General features: G+C 46.3%; 2 protein-coding genes across 4 annotated transcripts in view; one reads left to right on the top strand and one right to left on the bottom strand.

Moving 5' to 3' along the window:
• Positions 1-21,285, top strand: part of CLYBL (citramalyl-CoA lyase) — a 272,508-nt gene that overhangs the window by 109,953 nt on the left and 141,270 nt on the right. The window lies entirely within an intron of this gene.
• On the bottom strand, positions 11,543-12,172 carry LOC128566529 (endothelial differentiation-related factor 1-like). Its single transcript, XM_053563349.1, has one exon. It carries the CDS (start codon positions 12,155-12,157, stop codon positions 11,711-11,713), a length of 447 nt encoding a protein of 148 aa, XP_053419324.1. The 5' UTR covers positions 12,158-12,172; the 3' UTR covers positions 11,543-11,710.

The raw sequence follows: 21,285 nt of genomic DNA, 5'->3' as shown, positions 1-21,285 counted from the left end.
CAGAATGCACACTCTAATATGCCAGGTTATTTGGTTTCTAAGGAGTCAATAAAAATACTACATTTAGGCTCTGCCCCTGGCTTGCTTTTTCCCTGCTTGCCTTTCAAGTCTTCGGTTATAAATCTGTTTGTTTCTGATGGTAAAATATAATCTTCCATATTAAATCAAAGCATGGAATCAACACACGCTCCGAGAAAAATATTCCTGGCAGTGGAGTATTTTCACACCAGGCTGGGTTGGCAGCGGCACCCTCCCTGGATAGGGGCCTGGAAACAGCCCCCAGGCTCATTATGGCAGCTACTGCTCAGAGCAGATGAAAAAAAGAATGGATCCCAAGTTGGTCTTGGCAAAACTTTTCCAGTGTAAGAAGTAGCACCTTCCTGCATTCCGAGGGGTGCAGCTGTGATTGCTTTCGTCTAGATCATCTCACTTGATTCCGGTTTTGGGGGAGAGGCAGATGTGAGCGGAGTGTAACAGAGTTATAAACACAGGCTCAAAGGCCACCACAGCAGCAAAAGGCTAAAGACATAAAAACTTAGAGATGTCTTAGGACACCCCATTCTCATATTCACGAACAGTCTTCAAAATCCTCCTTAATGAGGTCACAAAAGAAAAAAATGGAACAAGTGTCCCTTGTGTACCTTGCTGGGGCATGTCGGCAGGGTCGCTTGCCACCAGTATCCTATTTAAAAAGAGATTGAGGTAGTTCAATCAAGCATTGCATTAAGAGACAGACTTGGATTAATTCCTTCTCTTTTCTTTTGTGCGTCCAATAATTTCAGTACATTTGTGACACTTTCTTCTTAGCCATTGCTGAGGCTTAGAGTTCTAGATGTGTCCTGCTGAGTGTCAGCATTTATCGGGCCTCCTTGGCGATGGGGAAGATGAGTATATGTTGCAGACAGCTCTGTAATCCTTGACAAGCAAGGCTGGTCTCTAAACACCGTCGCCTGGGATCTTGCCTTGGAAAGAACCCGCTTTCACGTTGGTGGCAGAAGCAAAATCTTGATGTAGAAGAAAGAAAGACCCAACAGTAAGTAAGATCCTGCGGGTGATTTTTCTGAGACTAACTTTTTTGAGCTCCTCAACCTGCCAATGGCTCAGAGACTCAAAGCCTGGACAAGTTTCAGGGATGGCTGTCAAGGGGAACAAAAGTAAGAAAAGGAAAAGTGAGGGCCAGCAACGTGGGTTTTCCCTTGGGCTGTTGTGGGAAAGTTGAAGATCCTGGACAGGATCAGGTAGGAAACCAGATTCCATTGTCATTTGCTTTCTTTTATTTACTAACTTTTTGTTTGTTGAGAGGCCTTCAGAGAGATGAAGGGACATTTTAGTACCACATTGTGGAAACCCAGTGGGAATGTTAATGCTTTGGGTTGTTTTAATCTAGAGGCTGGTTTTAGGGTTATTTAAAGTACTTAGTTAAAAAACTCGGTCACATACTTGTGTTTTACAAGCTGATTTTGGAAATGTCTCTAATGTTTATTCATCGTAAGTACAAGGTCTATTTGGCATCTATACCTTTCGGTGCTGTTGAAAAGTGGGATTTGGGTTCTGATGGACCAGAACGGCTCCCAGGGAGGTATGTGGTTGTGTCAATTCCTCTTCCTTCTTGGTTCACTCATGTGATATATGGGGTCGGTTCCTAGGGCTGTTGCTTTTTGTCCTGTTAACCCAGCCTCTGCACATGCGCGTGAAGGCCACATTCACTATTTAAGAAGATAGTTTTGGGCATAGATAGATAACAACTCTTCTTTCCCAATGGAAGCCTCTGTTTTTCCGTTGAAAGCAGTATAATTGGGTTTATTTTCATGAATTTATACATCAGATATGCTTATGTAAACAATGCAAGATTTCAGAATTAATCTTAGAGTATGTTTCATTATAATTACTACTCTTCTGCTAAAGTTTAATAGCCAATCATAAGAGTTTCCTTAAAATCATTGTTTTGGAGTTAATAAGATATTAGGCTTTTTGTTGATTCCTTTTTGGTAGTGTTTCCACGTTAAGAACTCAGTCATTCATTGAATATTATTTGCTGAACTCCTACTTTATGCCAGGCTCCTAGTATTATAATTCCATTGTTAGAATTATTGATGTAACTGATTTCTAATTTATATTTATAATGATTATTGTAAATAGTGGAAATCCCTAAGTATCCTAGTTTTTGATAATCAGCTTGAATTCTTCATAGGGGTAAACCTGTTCTTTCTGAAGCATGTCTTTGAAAAGGAATTCTTGGTCTTACCCTAGTTCTTGGAGTGTTAACTGAAGTTGTGTGATAGATTTAAAACTGGAGAGGGGGCGGCGCCTGTGGCTCAAAGGGGTAGGGTGCTGGCCCCATATGCCAGAGGTGGTGGGTTCAAACCCAGCCCCGGTCAAAAACTGCAAAAAAAAACCTTAAAAAAAATAAAAATAAAAATAAAACTGGAGAGGTCCATAGAGGGAGAGGAGTGTCAAAGGACACTCCTCCTGTCACTTACTTTTCCTCCCTTGAAAAAAGAAGAGCTAGAAGCTCAGGACTTGGTGTGAGCATTAAATTCTCAATATGGTAAAGCATCAGCACAGGCCTGGTTCACCAGTGCATCCTCCAGGATTACCTCCCATCCCAATTCCTAAGAAATTGGTATCTACAGGGCATCGGGCATTTCTAATTCCCATTATGCATGCTGAGGGGTGAGGAAATTACCTGGTCATTACTTTCTCTGCCCGCCCCCCAAAAGAAGTATATTCAGAACCTCCTTACTGGAGAAAATAGCCTCAAAGACTGTTTAGGTGTGGGGAATATATATCCCTCATTTGCTTGTTTGCAACATAGTTGCAGATTTTTTAATAGTTTCTACAGTGACTTGCCCTCCTCCCCTACAGGTTGCTTTTTCACAAAAATCAGCATGGTAGGGCGCCTACTCAGGAGGCCTAGGCAAGAGAATCTCCTAAGCCCAGGAGTTGGAGGTTGCTGTGAGCTGTGTGACGCCACTCACTCTACCAAGGGTGATAAAGTGAGACTCTGTCTCTACCAAAAAAACCCCAGCATGGTAATTGCTGAGAAGAAAGAACTTCATTAACAAAATCAAGCCTGCCCCTACATTTCTTCCAGGATTGCAGGTTGCTTTTCGAAGTTCTCAGAGGGCAGGCAGGGTGGAAGACCTTTTCATAACATCAGAGGATCTGATCCTCTAGACACCTCATCTTCTAAAACCAAGTAGAAAAAAGGAGAAAAACACGAACACATCTCATCCTCCCTTAAACAAACCTGCTCGGGTAATATCTAGGATCCAGGAAGTAGCAAAAACAGGCTACCTAGCAAACGAGCTGTTTCCTTTGAAAGACAGGCAGACAAGAGGTCTGGTTTTGTCCTGTCCCCCATGGCCAACTTGTAATAAGCATGAGCTGAAGAACGTTGTCCTTTTTTATCTTCAGGTAGATCTCACAGGGAATGATACCTGTTGGTCTTCTCTACATGCAGACGACATTAGTATTAATATTGCACACCCCATTATACTCCTTTTAATGAGTTTTGGGATGGGTATTCCCCAAAGCCCAATAAACATAAATTGGGTCCTTCAGAATACTTCATTTAAACACAGCAATTCCGAAACATTCAAGAGAATTGTTCAGCTTTGGAGCGCTGTGAACTTCTTTCTCTATAACTGTGTTCCGGAAGTTTGATAGGGCCTTGCTGTAAGAGCCAGTGAAAGCAGGGTGTTAAGGGCCATCGAATAGTGCTCTTCCCGTAGATCAGGATGAAGAGCCGCATTAAAAGGCCTCTCTCATCTTAAGCTGGAAACAAATAGCATTGAAAGGAATGATCTGGACCCTTTTCTCTTGTCTTTTAAAAGTGTGAACCCTGAAGGGGGGAGAGGGCTTCTTTGTGTGCTGTGGTACGCCTGACACATTGTTGGTGACCAACAAGTGTACTTGGCCATTTATATGGAGATAATGTACATGTGATCTTAGCCAAAAGGCCCTCCGCTTATAGGTCAATTACTAAACCTTTCTTCAGCAGCCTTTTAGATTGAGCTCCTTTGTCAGCCATCTGCTTGAGTATCAGTAACGGGGAAGGAAAAGACGCAGGGAGGTTGGTGGTTGTGGCTACGGGAGATAAATGTGTCTCTGAGGTGTGGTTTCCTTTGGTCCGCAAGATCTACACCTTTGAAACGTGGATCTGTTTTGGGCTGAATGTCTTTAGAGTTTGTTGGACTTTAGAAATGCATGTAAATGGGGGAAGGGAAAGACAGGCCAGAACAAACATCCTCACACCTCCCTTAACCCTCCAGAGGGAGAAGCACAGCCGGCCATTGGTGAGCCACTCAAGAGCCATCCAGAGGCATTTCCTTTCTGTCAATTAGAAAAATGGTGATTTTCTTCTATTGCTACAATTTAGGAAGAAGGGAGAGACAGGAGCAGGGAATCCTGAACACTTTTAGCCTGTCCTTGAATATTCCCATGTGTTCTCCTAACTCCCAGGTGACTCTCTCCAGTCACTGTTCATACTGTGACTGTGGTCATTGTCCCCCCTTATCATACTGTGACAGTGTGGTCAGTGTCCCCCCATCATACTGTGACAGTGTGGTCAGTGTCCCCCCATCATACTGTGACTGTGTGGTCAGTGTCCCCCATCATACTGTGACTGGTCAGTGTCCCCACCATCATACTGTGACAGTGTGGTCAGTGTCCCCCCATCATACTGTGACAGTGTGGTCAGTGTCTCCCCCATCATACTGTGACAGTGTGGTCAGTGTCCCCCCCATCATACTGTGACAGTGTGGTCAGTGTCCCCACCATCATACTGTGACCGTGTGGTCAGTGTCCCCCCATCATACTGTGACAGTGTGGTCGGTGTCCGCCCCCATCATAATGTGACAGTGTGGTCGGTGTCCCCCCATCATACTGTGACAGTGTGGTCAGTGTCTCCCCCATCATACTGTGACCGTGTGGTCAGTGTCCCCACCATCATACTGTGACAGTGTGGTCAGTGTCCCCCCCATCATACTGTGACAGTGTGGTCAGTGTCCCACCATCATACTGTGACTGTGTGGTCAGTGTCCCCACCATCATACTGTGACTGTGTGGTCAGTGTCCCCCCCATCATATTGTGACGGTGTGGTCAGTGTCCCCACCATCATACTGTGACGGTGTGGTCAGTGTCCCGCCCATCATACTGTGACGGTGTGGTCAGTGTCCCCCCATCATACTGTGACGGTGTGGTCAGTGTCCCCCCATCATACTGTGACTGTGTGGTCACTGTCCCCCCATCATACCGTGACGGTGTGGTCAGTGTCCCGCCATCATACTGTGACCGTGTGGTCAGTGTCTCCCCCATCATACTGTGACCGTGTGGTCAGTGTCCCACCATCATACTGTGACGGTGTGGTCAGTGTCCCCCCATCATAATGTGACAGTGTGGTAAGTGTCCCCCCATTATACTGTGACAGTGTGGTCAGTGTCCCCACCATCATACTGCGACAGTGTGGTCAGTGTCCCCACCATCATACTGCGACAGTGTGGTCATTGTCTCCCCCATCATACTGTGACAGTGTGGTCAGTGTCCCTCCATCATACTGTGACCATACTCATACTGTGACAGTGTGGTCAGTGTCCCCCCATCATACTGTGACTGTGTGGTCACTGTCCCCCCATCATACTGTGACGGTGTGGTCAGTGTCCCCCCATCATACTGTGACGGTGTGGTCAGTGTCTCCCCCATCATACTGTGACCGTGTGGTCAGTGTCCCCCCATCATACTGTGATGGTGTGGTCAGTGTCCCCCCATCATAATGTGACAGTGTGGTAAGTGTCTCCCCATTATACTGTGACAGTGTGATCAGTGTCCCCACCATCATACTGTGACAGTGTGGTCAGTGTCCCCACCATCATACTGCGACAGTGTGGTCATTATCTCCCCCATCATACTGTGACAGTGTGGTCAGTGTCCCTCCATCATACTGTGACCATACTCATACTGTGACAGTGTGGTCAGTGTCCCCCCATCATACTGTGACAGTGTGGTCAGTGTCTCCCCCATCATACTGTGACAGTGTGGTCAGTGTCCCCCCCATCATACTGTGACCACACTCATACTGTGACAGTGTGGTCAGTGTCCCGACCATCATACTGTGACAGTGTGGTCAGTGTCCCCCCCATCATACTGTGACAGTGTGGTCAGTGTCCGCCCATCATACTGTGACTGTGTGGTCAGTGTCCCCCCATCATACTGTGACAGTGTGGTCAGTGTCCCCCCATCATACTGTGACTGTGTGGTCAGTGTCCCCCATCATACTGGGACTGGTCAGTGTCCCCACCATCATACTGTGACAGTGTGGTCAGTGTCCCCCCATCATACTGTGACAGTGTGGTCAGTGTCTCCCCCATCATACTGTGACAGTGTGGTCAGTGTCCCCCCCATCATACTGTGACAGTGTGGTCAGTGTCCCCACCATCATACTGTGACCGTGTGGTCAGTGTCTCCCCCATCATACTGTGACCGTGTGGTCAGTGTCCCCCCATCATACTGTGACAGTGTGGTCAGTGTCTCCCCCATCATACTGTGACAGTGTGGTCAGTGTCCCCCCCATCATATTGTGACCACACTCATACTGTGACAGTGTGGTCAGTGTCCCCCCCATCATACTGTGACCACACTCATACTGTGACAGTGTGGTCAGTGTCCCGACCATCATACTGTGACAGTGTGGTCAGTGTCCCCCCCATCATACTGTGACAGTGTGGTCAGTGTCCCCCCATCATACTGTGACTGTGTGGTCAGTGTCCCCCCATCATACTGTGACAGTGTGGTCAGTGTCCCCACCATCATACTGTGACAGTGTGGTCAGTGTCCCCCCATCATACTGTGACAGTGTGGTCAGTGTCTCCCCCATCATACTGTGACAGTGTGGTCAGTGTCCCCCCCATCATACTGTGACAGTGTGGTCAGTGTCCCCACCATCATACTGTGACCGTGTGGTCAGTGTCCCCCCATCATACTGTGACCGTGTGGTCGGTGTCCGCCCCCATCATACTGTGACAGTGTGGTCGGTGTCCCCCCATCATACTGTGACAGTGTGGTCGGTGTCCCCCCATCATACTGTGACGGTGTGGTCACTGTCCCCCCATCATACTGTGACGGTGTGGTCAGTGTCTCCCCCATCATACTGTGACCGTGTGGTCAGTGTCTCCACCATCATACTGTGACCGTGTGGTCAGTGTCTCCCCCATCATACTGTGACCGTGTGGTCAGTGTCTCCCCCATCATACTGTGACCGTGTGGTCAGTGTCTCCCCCATCATACTGTGACGGTGTGGTCAGTGTCTCCCCCATCATACTGTGACGGTGTGGTCAGTGTCCCCACCATCATACTGTGACGGTGTGGTCAGTGTCCCCCCATCATAATGTGACAGTGTGGTAAGTGTCCCCCCATTATACTGTGACAGTGTGGTCAGTGTCCCCACCATCATACTGTGACAGTGTGGTCAGTGTCCCCACCATCATACTGCGACAGTGTGGTCATTGTCTCCCCCATCATACTGTGACAGTGTGGTCAGTGTCCCTCCATCATACTGTGACCATACTCATACTGTGATAGTGTGGTCAGTGTCCCCCCATCATACTGTGACAGTGTGGTCAGTGTCTCCCCCATCATACTGTGACAGTGTGGTCAGTGTCCCCCCCATCATACTGTGACCACACTCATACTGTGACAGTGTGGTCAGTGTCCTGACCATCATACTGTGACAGTGTGGTCAGTGTCCCCCCCCATCATACTGTGACAGTGTGGTCAGTGTCCCCTCCATCATACTGTGACAGTGTGGTCAGTGTCCCCACCATCATACTGTGACAGTGTGGTCAGTGTCCCCCCATCATACCGTGACAGTGTGGTCAGTGTCCCCCCATCATACCGTGACAGTGTGGTCAGTGTCCCCACCATCATACCGTGACAGTGTGGTCAGTGTCCTCCCAACATACTGTGACAGTGTGGTCATTGTCTCCCCCATCATACTGTGACAGTGTGGTCAGTGTCCCCTCATCATACTGTGACAGTGTGGTCAGTGTCCCCCCCATCATACTGTGACAGTGTGGTCAGTGTCCCCACCATCATACTGTGACCGTGTGGTCAGTGTCCCCCCATCATACTGTGACAGTGTGGTCAGTGTCCCCACCATCATACTGTGACAGTGTGGTCAGTGTCCCCACCATCATACTGTGACTGTGTGGTCAGTGTCCCGCCATCATACTGTGACAGTGTGGTCAGTGTCCCCCCATCATACTGTGACAGTGTCGTCAGTGTCCCCCCATCATACTGTGACAGTGTGGTCAGTGTCCCCCCCATCATACTGTGACAGTATGGTCAGTGTCCCCCCCATCATACTGTGACAGTGTGGTCAGTGTCCCCCCATCATACTGTGACCACACTCATACTGTGACAGTGTGGTCAGTGTCCCCACCATCATACTGTGACAGTGTGGTCAGTGTTCCCCCATCATACTGTGACAGTGTGGTCAGTGTCCCCACCATCATACTGTGACAGTGTGGTCAGTGTCCCCACCATCATACTGTGACAGTGTGGTCAGTGTCCCCCCCATCATACTGTGACAGTGTGGTCAGTGTCCCCCCCCATCATACTGTGACCATGTGGTCAGTGTCCCCTCCACACTGTTCATGCTGTGACCATGTGGCCTGTGGCACTTGACCCTGTTTGTTCTCCTTGTGGTCAATTCTGTGGTCAGACCATTGGTTCTCTAATGGACAGAGTGCCAATGGAGCCCGTCCTCTGGGAGGCCCGTCACTGTGGCTGTGCATTTCCACACCATCCCAGGCACCACTGGAGCCCGTCCTCTGGGAGGCCCGTCACTGTGGCCGTGCATTTCCACACCATTCCAGGCGCTCCAGAACCTCCCCTTGGCTTGCGCAGCTAGGTCTTCACTCTCCTGGGGTGATCTGCTCCATTCTCTGGATTTTAAAACTGGACCTGCACTTGTCTCCACAACCACCTGCAAGTGCACTGTGGTCCCGGGGCAGCCCCAGCTCTGGGCAGGTGGCTGGGGTGGGATGAGGGACTGGGCAGGAAGCGCAAGCTGGGAGTCTCAGTGGGGGCCAGGACCCCAGGACTGGGGAGGTGGCCAGCACGGGAGAGAGAGGCTGCGGCCGCCGGGTTCTCCTAAAGCGTGGGGTTGGGGAGGAGGTGAGAGGGTCCTAGCTGTTTGGCACTTTGCTAATACAGGCCAGGTATTGGCAGGTTGCACTATACAAAGAAACATAAACATGGACAGTAAGGTGACATGGATTGGTGGGGTTGGAATAGAGCCAGCAAAGCCTTACTTCAAAGTTGAGAAGCCTTTTGTTTCTTTATGTAAGTAAAGAGCTAGCGGCAGAATGAATGGCTGTCTATCTTGCTTCACAAAAAGAAAATAATACGTCAAAGCACTGACGTAAAACTTCCTGACCATTTCACCCAAAGACCAGAAGCACTGGCTGCTGGTTCCACTGTGCCGGGTGATGAGGGAGCCAGCTGTGTCCTGCCCGGGTGTGTGAGCACATGGAGGTGGAGGTGGGGAGGCCACAGCAGCATGGCTCTCACAGACAGGTTCTAGAAACACAGTTGAGTCCTGGATAAGGAGCAAGTGGGGAGGGCACTCAAGTGGGTCCTGATGTGAAGAAGGCCTGCTTTGTCATTCCCATCCTTTTGGTTCTAGCTAAGAAGTCAGCCCAACAACACACTCCACACTAAAATGGTCTGACTGGGCTTTGGCATATCAGGACCTGGCTGCTTCAGTACGTTAGTGAGAACTGTCAGGTAACTGCTTTCTCCCCTGGAGGCTAATGTGATGACATATTTGGAAACACAGAATGTGTTAATACCCTTGCACTAATAGTGCCAGAGGCTTTGCATTTTTGCAGCATATTCTGCTAGGGCTTTGTTTTTGTTGGGGGTCTGTTTGTTTTTTCTTTTTCTTCCTGTTTCCTTTTTTTCTGGATGCAATATGTTCTATAAAGATTCCTGCACCTTCCATACAAAAATTTTTTTTTTTTTTTTTGCAGTTTTTGGCTGGGGCTGGGTTTGAACTCACCACCTCCAGCATATGGGGCCGGTGCCCTACTCCTCTGAGCCACAGGTGCCGCCCCATACCAAACTGTTTTTTTTTTTTTTTTTTTTTTTGGTTTTTGGCCGGGGCTAGGTTTGAACCCGCCACCTCCAGCATATGGGACCAGCGCCCTACTCCTTGAGCCACAGGTGCTGCCCAAATACTGATGACATTTCTTTCTTTTTGAGACAGAGCCTCAAGCTGTCACCCTGGGTAGAGTGCCGTGGCATCACAGCGCACAGCAACCTCCAACTCCTGGGCTCAAGCGATTCTCCTGCCTCTGCCTCCCAAGTTGCTGGGACTACAGGCGATATACCAAACTGTTTTAAGGATTTCAGCATTCCATGTTAGCATCTAAAGATATTTTTTTCTTTGTGTTCAGAGAGAAATTGGTTTCCTGTGTATCATAAGCTATGTGGACAGGATGATTATGATAACAAGGCACTTGTTTGTAATTTTGCTATTTAAAATGAATTTTGAAACTTGTAGCTGGTTTCTCATCTCAGGGAACATAAACTTAAGTTGTTATGAATATCTTAACAGCTTAAAAACAGAGTTAAAATAGGTAAATATAGACCGGTAATGTCTATACAGGAAGAGGCGTTCCATACCTTTTTCCTACCTATCAGTCTCAACTGGATAACTTTATATTTGACCCAAAGATATTTAAAAATACAGTAGAACCAGGGAGGCGCCTGTGTCTCAGTCGGTAAGGCGCCGGCCCCATATACCGAGGGTGGAGGGTTCAAACCCGGCCCCGGCCAAACTGCAACCAAAAAATAGCCGGGCATTGTGGCGAATGCCTGTAGTCCCAGCTGCTCGGGAGGCTGAGGCAGGACAATCGCTTAAGCCCAGGAGTTGGAAGTTGCTGTGAGCCATGTGAGCCCACGGCACTCTACCAAGGGCCATAAAGTGAGACTCTGTCTCTACAAAAAAAAAAAAAAATACAGTAGAACCTCTGTAGTTGGCCACCTCCCTACACTGACCAACCTCCTTAATTTTCATAGACTGGACATGCACCACATGTACGTATTAGTACAGCAAGCCTTTCCTCGGTCATATAATATTACTAGTAATTATTTATAAAGCATTTAAAAAGTTAGAACAAGTAGAGTTACACTGCTTATGTACTAAACAATGTGCTTTTTTAAATCATTCAGATGAAAAACAGTGACACCGTTAGAAGTTTTAAAGAAAATTGATGAACGGGAGAACTTCTGTAAGTTGACCACCCACGGGACTGTAACGAACTGGTCAGCACATGGAGGTGGTCAACATAAGGAACTAGGCCTACTGCAGTGATACATACCTTTTGAAATTTTCATGTAAAGCTAATATAAGATATTTAGCTTTGCATTCTTTTTTTATTCATTTATATATTTAATTAGCATCTGTTATATACCTTCTATAACATCGGGGTCAGCAAAAAGAGTATTTCCTAGAGTCATGGCTCTTTTTTTTTTTTTTTTGCAAGGTTTTGTTTGTTTGACAGCAGGTGTGGGTTGGGGAGGGGCTCGGCAAGCCTGACCCCATGTTCCGCTCAGCTGCAGGAGGAGACCCACATAGGTACTGGTGGTCGAGGGGAACCAGCCAGACAAGATCAGCCGGAACGCACTGATTTTGAGGCTTTGTGTTCATTTTGCCCTGGGCCCCTTCTCAATAGGCTTTCCAATGTCCTTCCCCCAGAGCTTGAGGCCACTGGCTCTCTCGATTTTTCCCAGAACCTGGTTATTAGGAATAGCCCGTCCACTCTCATAGTCTGTGATCACTTGCGGCTTTTCATTGATTTTCATGGCCAGGTCCTTCTGTGTGAGCCCCTTGCTCTGCTGGCCCTGCTGGATCACTTTGCCTACTTCTAGAGTCACCCTGTCATGGGGCAGCTCCTCCGTCTCCCGGTCCAGCTTGGCTGTGTTCTTGGTGATTGAATGCTGTTTGTTCTGGCCAGCAGCCCATTTCTTGGAAGTCTCCACATGTTTTCCTCGTCTCTGAGCTGCTAAGATGGCCTGCTTGGACTTGGCCTGGGCGGCCGTGAGGCCCTTCTTACACAGCACCGTCACAGTGTCCCAGTTGCTCTTGGCCATGGTGCGGCTGGCGTGGGCAGCAGCTGCTCAAGACCCGGCGCCGAGTCATGGCTCTTGAAATCAGTTATTTGTCTCTGTTTTTCCTCCTCCAAGATTACCTCCTGTTCTGCCTGGTTATTGTGATCAGGGATTTATAGTAATTTTTAAGATTGTAATCCCACTGCGAGGCTGAGGCAGGTGGATCACCTGAGCTCATGAGTTAGAGACCAGCCTGAGCAAAAGTGAGACCCCATCTCTAAAAACAGCTGGGCATTGTGGCAGGTACCTGTAGTCCCAGCTACTTGGGAGGCTGAAGCAAGGGGATCATTTGGAGATTGCTGAGAGCTATGATGCCACAACACTCTACTCAGGGCAATCACTTGGAGATTGCTGAGAGCTATGACGCCACGACAGTCTACTCAGGGCGATAAAGTGAGACTCTATCTCAAAAAAATAAGAAGATTGTAATCCCAATAATATAATATGCAGTGGGGATGGCTAGGGAAGAGAGACTCCTTAAGAAACTGCAGTTACGCCTGGTGGTGGCTCATGCCTATAATCCTAGTACTTTGGAAGGCTGAGGTGGGTGGGTTACCTGAGCTCAGGAGTTCAAGACCAGCCTGAGCAAGAGCAAGACCTCATCTCTACTAAAAATAGAAAAACTAACTGGGCATTATGGCTGGCACCTATAGTCCCAGCTACTCAGGAGGCTGAGGCACAAGGATTGCTCAAGCCCAAGAGTTTGAGGATGTTGTGAGCTAGGACAACAGGGCACTCTACCCAGGGCAACAGAGTGAGACCCTGTCTCAAAAAAAAAAAAAAAAAAGAAAAGAAAAGAAAAGAAAAAAGAAAGAAAGAAAGAAAAGAAACTGCAATTACTTGCAAGTTGACTACCAGGGAAATTAACAGACTTGTCCAAAATTGTCCCTGAAGATAGGGCTGCTAAGGCTGGTCTGAACTCCCGTCGTAATGAACACTTAAAACTCTTTCCACTTTATTGTCAAAATAATGGCCTGAACTTCCTCTCTCTCCTCATTTGCCTATTTCTCTTGCTTTTTATCTTGCGCACTACCAGTGTGTACAGCACAGTAGGGTTTAACTACTTCCTGAAGGCATTATTAGTCATCAAGTGCACCAGTTCATTATCGGTGTAGATAAATGGGCATTCAGCCCTTCAAGTAGCAGTTGGACTAATTTTGGAAAATATGGTTCCTTCCCTCAAAAGAAACAGCCCGTGCCCTTTTGGGCATTTTTAAGGCAGCTGTGCACATTTCTCTGTTCATTCTGAACCAGTTAGTGGGTCCTGCATGGTGCTAGAACCGGAATTTAATTCACAATGGCAAGGGAGCTTCACCTAGAATATCTGTCCACATAAAAACGGGGAAAGCGGCACCAGTCCCACCTCCCTTGCAGTCTTGGTGGGCTTCCCCCTTTCTTGCCTGTGTTCACTGTTGACTGGAATGCAACCCTGAATCTTTCCCCAGATCTCGTGTCACCATCTTGAAGAAGAAAGTTCTGATGGGTGTTTTGAATGTGCTTACCTTTTATTTTATTCACACCCAAACTGAATGAGGCAAAGAGGTTAAAGTCTTTTCTTGTCCATCTGAGCAAGCATGAAAACCTATGATCCCTAATCTGTTAAAGGAAAAATAACCTTCCTGTGTTTGTGGGATTTCTGATTAATTTCTTCCCCCTGCTCCCCGCTCTGATTTTTTTAGTCAAAACTGTCTGGACTTTTGCGAGCCAATAACCTCCCTCCTCACCTCTTCCCCTCCCCTCCCCCTGGATCACACAAAGAGAAGGGAGCCCCCAAAAGAGGGAGTTTTCCTGGGTTTTGTATTTTAAAAGGAGCATGAAATGTTTGCTATACTTCAAAATTGATCTGTTCCAACTTTCCCCAGAAAAAAACACATTGGCATCAGGATAGGGGGAATAAGGGACGTGAGGGAAATTGAGATTTTCAAAAATGCAAAAGCAGAAGAATAGAACATGGCTTTTGTGATTGGCACTAAACTGACTTTCCTTTGGTGCAGTCCAAAATAGTAGGTGTGGCAGCCTCCCAAGTTAACAAGTGAGAGCCAGGGGGCTGAAAGCTGTCCCCTTGCTGAAGTCTCTGAATAACAACCGAGGCTGGGATTTGAAAGCGGAGGCCTTCGTCCCCACCATTCTGTCCTGTGACTTACATCCTGTGAAACCCTGGGTCTCCAGGATGCACGTATTGGTCCAATTGCCACGTATAGGCAAATATTCCAAACCAGGGGCCATGGGCCAAATCTGGCCCACCACCTGTTTTGGTACAGTGCTATACCTAAGAATGGTTTTTCCAGATCAAGGATTGGAGGGTAGTGAACATTACTTGAAACGCCAATTAAGCAAAATGCTATTCCTCCACAAAAGAATTCCATTCTTTTCAGGAGTAGACCTATTTTACTATATTACTCAATTTTATTCTGAATTTCATTAACAAAGTATCTGTAGAAGTTTGTGTTCTGACTTGTTTTACCAGTACCAATGCCACAGCCTCATGTTTACCACTTACGAAGTCTGAAATATTTGTTAGCTGGTCCTTTCAGACAAAAAATTTCTGAGTTCTGTTCTACTTCTTTGTTTTTTAAAAGTACATAGTATGAGTGCATAGTAATTTTATGAGTACGTAGTAATGGTCTGTCTTTTTGGGCGCATGTGATAGCTTGCTACAGACATACAGTGTGAGTTAATCAAATCAGGGTAAAGGACGTATCCGCACGTCAGGCACTTATTATTCCTTTCTGCTAGGAACATTCCAATTCCACTCTTTATTTCAGAGTGTACCTTAACTTACTGATTCTAGTCGCTTTGTTGTGCTGTCAAATATTGTTCATTCTATCTAATACCTTTCTGCACCCTTTACTCCTCCTCACTTTATCATTCTACTCTCTGTCTCCATGAGATCAATTGCTTTTAGTATTTAGCTCCCACAGATGGGGGAGCACAGGTGAGGTGAGTCTTGTTCTAAACTGTCACAAACAGAGACAATTTTGAAGGGGGGGGAGAGATTCTCAATGTCATTCTGAGCCAGTTTCTTTTTTTTTTTTGTAAAGACAGAGTCTCACTTTATGGCCCTCGGGTAGAGTGCCGTGGCCTCACACAGCTCACAGCAGCCTCCAGCTCCTGGGCTTAAGTGATTCTCTTGCCTCAGCCTCCCGAGTAGCTGGGACTACAGGCGCCCGCCACGACACCTGGCTATTTTTTGGTTGCAGTTTGGTCGGGGCCGGGTTTGAACCCGCCACCCTCGGTATATGGGGCCTGCGCCTTACCGACTGAGCCACAGGCGCTGCCCCTTGATTTCTTTTTTTAAAGAGTGGTATTTTTCTCGTCTTGCTATCAATTGTGAAATATGGTATTATATTGTGCGTGGCTGCCTGTTGAAAATTTCAATTACAGAATAAAACAGACCCGTGTTTCCATATCCCTGTACAATAATAGGCAACAATAATAGGACCTACTTGATAGGACTATTGAAAGGATTAAGTGAGATAATGCAAATAAGGGACTCAATAAATGTTAAAAAGAAAGTAAAGATCTACCATTAAGAATTTAGGTTTGTGGGGTGGCGCCTGTGGCTCAGTCGGTAAGGTGCCGGCCCCATATACCGAGGGTGGCGGGTTCAAACCCAGCCCCGGCCAAACTGCAACCAAAAAATAGCCGGGCGTTGTGGTGGGCGCCTGTAGTCCCAGCTGCTTGGGAGGCTGAGGTAAGAGAATCGCTTAAGTCCAGGAGTTGGAGGTTGCTGTGAGCTGGGTGAGGCCACGGCACTCTACCGAGGGCCATAAAGTGAGACTCTGTCTCTACAAAAAAAAATAAATAAATAAAAAGGAATTTAGGTTTGTTTGCTTTACTACATGTCCTGATACCTTTTATCTTAACATACATTATCTGTGTACAGATAGACTGTCCCTAGTAAACTGTAGGCACCTAACTAATCCTTCTCATAAGCTTCAGTTAATACAAAATGTAATCTGGTTGTTTCTCTTTTTAAATTCTCTTTGAAATTCTGATTTTAAAGGAAAGATCTTCTTAAAAGAAGACCTTATCTGTTTGGAAAGAATTATTACTTGAGTCCTATACATTTCTAAGATAATTTTTTAAAGCATAAAGAAATCTCATCAGGGAGCAAAGGATGGAGATTGTTTTGCTTCAGAAAATGTTAGGATATTGGGGGTCAGTGTTTTGCTAACTGTCATAGATAATGTTAGGATATTGGGGGTCAGTCTTTTTGCTAACTGTCATAGACTACGGGATCAGAAAAGAGACTTGGTATTTTATTGTTTGCTAGATGCGGAAATGATGTATGCCCGGAAATCACGTACAGGCATGAAATCAGCAAATAAGAGTTAAAGACATAGGTCAGGCGAGGTGGCTCATGCCTGTAATCTTAGCACTCAGGGAAACCGAGGTAGGTGGATCACTGAAGTCAGGAGTTCCAGACCAGCCTGAGCAAGAGCGAGACCCATCCCTAGAAAATAGTCAGGTGTTATGACAGACGCCTGTAGTCCCAGCTACTCAGGAAGCTGACACAAGAGGATCACTTGAGCTCAAAAGTTTGAGTTCACTATGGACTATGATGCCACAGCACTCTACCAAGGGCAACAAAGTCACACTCCATGTCCAGAAAAAAAAGAGAGTTAGAGGTATACGTGGCATTTGCAAGGGGAAAAAATCTATGGCGCTAACTGTGTAGAGGAAATGTGGGCTGCCTGTGTCCCTCTTTTGACTCTGGATTGTGTAGAGGAAATGTGGCTGCCTGTGCTCCCCTTTTGACTCTAGAGTTTGCTCCTCTTCCTTCAAGGCCTGACTCACTGTCACCTCCTCTGAGAAGCCATCTGCCCCTCCCAGGCAGGCGCTTCAGGCTGCTGTTTTCCACCCTATTTAGCATTTTGAGTCCCTCTCCCCAGCTGGACCTCAGCTTCCCTGAAGGCCACATTCTTTCCTCTTTTTTCATATGCTCAGAGGCTGGCTTAGGGGCCCAATATCTATTTGTTTACTTGTTGAATCAATGAAATACTGAATAAAAATTGTCCAACGTTAAAATAAAAATGAAAGGAACAAAAAAAAATCTCTTCCGATTTTCCTTTCTTTTTTTTTTTTGCAGTTTTTTTGGTCGGGGCTGGGTTTGAACCTGCCACCTCCAGCATATGGGGCTGGTGCCCTACTCCTTTGAGCCACAGGCGCCCCCCTTCTTTTCTTTTTTGAATATAGACTAATGTCTACATTTAGATAATCATAAGACATTATTTTGAGCTGATTAAAAATTCACAGATAAGCCCAAGTTTATATATAGCTCATCCAGCCGTTAAGTTCTGAAGAATGTGGAGGGTATCAGAAAGCAGATAAATTTCCTTTAGTTCTGTCCCCCAGCATAGAAGCGGCTCTCTGGCCTCCTTGCAGGTGTTTCCTAGATGTGAGAAAATGACTGCACCGTCTCTGTCCTAGGCAACATGATCTTCCAGACCCAAGGGTCTAGTTCACGGAGGTCAGAGCAGGGAAAGGCGAGTGTCTTCTCGATAACAGTTGCGATGATGATGATGATGTTGTTGTTTGTTGTTGAGACAGAGTCTCGCTTTGTCACCCTCGGTAGAATGCCATGGCGTCACAGCTCACAGCAACCTCAAACTCTTGGGCTCAAGCAATTCTCTTGCCCCAGCCTCCCAAGTAGCTGGGACTACAGGCACCCACAACACCTGGCTATTTTTAGAGACAGGGGTCTGGCTCTGGCTCAGGTTGGTCTTGTGAGCTCAGGCAATCCACCCACCTTGGCCTCCCAGAGTGCTAGGGTTACAGGTGTGAGCCACCTGGCCAACAGTTGCTATTATTGATGAGACTTCATAAACACGAGGTGTATCACTTCACCGACCTCTCACAGCAACTGTAGTCTGAGATTTAGAGAGGGGAAGTAACATGCAAAACTGAACTCTCGGAGTTAGGAGCTGCATCCCAGCCACCATATCCCTTGGTCTTCCCCTGACCCAGAGTGGAGTCATCACAATGCCGTGTGGTGAGGCTGTAAGCTGAAGCTGGCAAGGTGGGTAAACTGCAGCACAGTTAAATCCTCGAACTTTTAGAAAGGGCTAGCTTATGTGTGCTTCAATTTTCAGTTCTTTCTAACCTTTTCCAGTGGCTTATGTGGAATTACGTATGAGTTAAATCCATTGAGTACCACATGCTGGAAGTTCTAGGCAATGAGAAATGAGCTTCATGGTAATTGAGAATGAAGTTAAGGAAGAAAATTTTATTGTTAATCAAGGGCTTAATTGCCTCTGGGACATTTTAAATAAATGCCATGCAGTACTTAAGGAGCAATGTTCTGTAAGTGAGATGCAAAAATTCTTTAATTAAACCATCATGGGTATTCCCTGATTGAAATTTCTGCCTTTATCTTAATATTTAAACCTTCATAATTCATGTAACAGCTCAATCAGGGATAGAGTAAATTAAAGGATCCTTGAAAGAACAAATCAATTGTATAAAATGGATTAAAATTATTTCTGGGATAATCTTTCTTCTACGTATTTGTATTGATGAGAAAATATTTCTGCTGCATTTTATGTTTATTTAGCTGTCTTGTAGAATAAGCCATAGTTTCACCTGCAGGGAACAGATTGTGGCTATGGCATTGTATAGGCCAGACAGTTATTAGAAGAATTTGAGAAATGGAGCAAATGTAAGGGCTTCCTGGTTGTTGAAAAAGCAGACATTTCCCCAGGTGATGACTTGGATGGTCCCTACAATTAATGAGGCTGGTTGGTGAGTCAGTCAACAAACCTGCGTGTAGCCTCGTCAAAGCCTTATGGTAGAAGCTGACAAGCTTGTGTCACAGTCAAACAAACTAACAGACCCAGAGATTCAAGGATTCAAGGTGACTTGCCTGCCTGTCATTTTACACAGAGAACAACAAAATTAAAAAACCCTAAACTTTGGTATTAAAAGTTTTGACTTACTAGACTGTTCAATTTATGAGAGGCAGAGGTGCTTGGTGTGGAGCTCAATATATTCTTGTGAAAAGAAAGAAGGAAGGCAAAGAGCAGAATCAGGGCCATCACCTGGGACCCGTGGTGGGGAACAGGTTGGGCATCTGTCACCACACTGCACAGTGTTCCCTGACTAGTTAGACACTCACCTGTGATTCCCATGCCATTAATAGAAGTTGTCATGAGAATTCAGTGGCAAAAAAATACATCAGTGGCATTTTTAAATTCAGTCATGCTTTTTTTTTTTTTTTAGACACTCTCTCTATATCGCCCTTGGTAGAGTGCTCTGGCATCACAGCTCACAGCAACCTCAAACTCCTGGGCTTAAGCAATTCTCTTGCCTCAGCCTCCCACAGCCCAGGTTGCTCCCAGGGAGCTCCTCCCAGCTCCCTCAGCTGGGACCACAGGCACCCACCACAACACCTGGCCATTTTTTGGTTGCAGCTGTCATTGTTTACCAGGCCCAGGCTGGGTTTGAACCCACCAGCCTCAGTGTATGTGGCCAGCGCCCTACTCACTGAGCTACGGGTGCTGAGCCATAAATTCAGTCATGCTTTGTTTTGGCAAGCTGATGTTGTGATTTCATTTGTCCTTTATTTATTTATTTGAGACAGGATTTCACTTCATCGCCCTGGGTGGAGTGCCATGACATCATCATAATTCACAGCAACCTCAAACTCTTGGGCTCAAGAGATCATCGTGTCTCAGCCTCCCAAGTAGCTGGGACCACAGGCACCAGCTGCCACTATGCCTGGCTAGTTTTTCTATTTTTAGTAGAGGCAGGATCTTATTCTTAATCAGGCTGGTCTTAAACTCCTGAGCTCAGGCAGTCCTTGCCTTGGCTTCCCAGAGTGCTAGGATTATAGGCGTGAGCCACCATGCCCGGCCATTTAATTCTTAGAAAGAAAAAACTTATTCTCTGAAGTTACCAAAATCTTCGAACATAGGGTCACTTCGGTTTTTTTTTTTTGTGATATTTTTGGCCGGGGCTGGGTTTGAACCCACCACCTCCGGCATATGGGACCGGCGCCCTACTCCTTGAGCCACAGGCGCCACCCCCACTTCAGTTTTTAAAAATTTATTTAGGTTGAATAATCAGTAAACTTTAACAAGCTGAAATAGCCGTAAATAATGGTGTTTTATAAAATGGGTGCATACGGAAATTTTTAACTCTTATTTTCCGTGTTCATGATTTAAAACAAGTTGAGCCCTTTAAAAGGGGTTTTCTTTTCTTTTCTTTTTTTTTTTTTTTGAGGCAGAGCTTCAATCTGTCACCCTCCGTGGAGTGCTGTGGTCTCACAGCTCACAGCAACCTCCACCTCCTGGGCTCAAGCGAGTCTCCTGCCCCCGCCTCCCAAGTAGCTGGGAGTACAGGCACCCGCCAGAACACCCGGCTATTTTTTGGTTGCAGCCATCATTGCTGTCTGGCGGCTGGGCTGGATTCGAACCTGCCAGCTCAGGTGTATGTGGCTGGCGCCTTAGCTGCTTGAGCCAAAGGCGACGAGCCAAAAGGGGTTTTATTTTCAAGTAAAAACCTTTAGATATACCTTGTGATTGAGAAGAGGAAACTATTTGAAGTCATATTTCCATGAAAGGCTCTGTGGTGTGCGACACATGTCAGCAGACTCAGCCAGGCTCAAAAATGACAGGTGGATTCTGCCTCCTGTCTTAGGACCACCCTGGCCAGTGTGTCCCTTGAAGAGCCTTTCTTCCTCCAGAATCCCCATTATAGACACACAGAAAGCCCAGGTCAGGCCCATCAACTGGGGTGAAAGGTCTTGTAATGGTTTAGGTGTGAAATCATCCTCAGTTCTTTGGCCACCTTCTGGAAGGCTGGTACTGTTATATCACTAGAGTAAAGGAGTTCCTTCAGAATTCCATGTCATGATTAGAAGTGCTTAATTCCATTCTACTTTCCATGCCCTGGAAGAACTCTGTTTGTATAACTATGGACAAAGGTAAGTTTATCTGCTCATAGTATATAGACTAAGGAGATAGTCTCATAGGAAAATGAGCTGTGTGTCCGTCAAGGCAAATCTCGCAGCTTTCTCAGCCGCCAAAAATATGTCTTGTCCTTCAACTTATTTCCAAGTGATCAGACTTATTTCAAAAATTATTTTTACATTCCCAGGATTGCAAAAA

This window comes from Nycticebus coucang, chromosome 15 (genome assembly GCF_027406575.1).
Source record: "Nycticebus coucang isolate mNycCou1 chromosome 15, mNycCou1.pri, whole genome shotgun sequence".
Lineage (NCBI taxonomy): Eukaryota > Metazoa > Chordata > Mammalia > Primates > Lorisidae > Nycticebus > Nycticebus coucang.
This window is presented reverse-complemented; position numbering and strand designations above follow the sequence as displayed.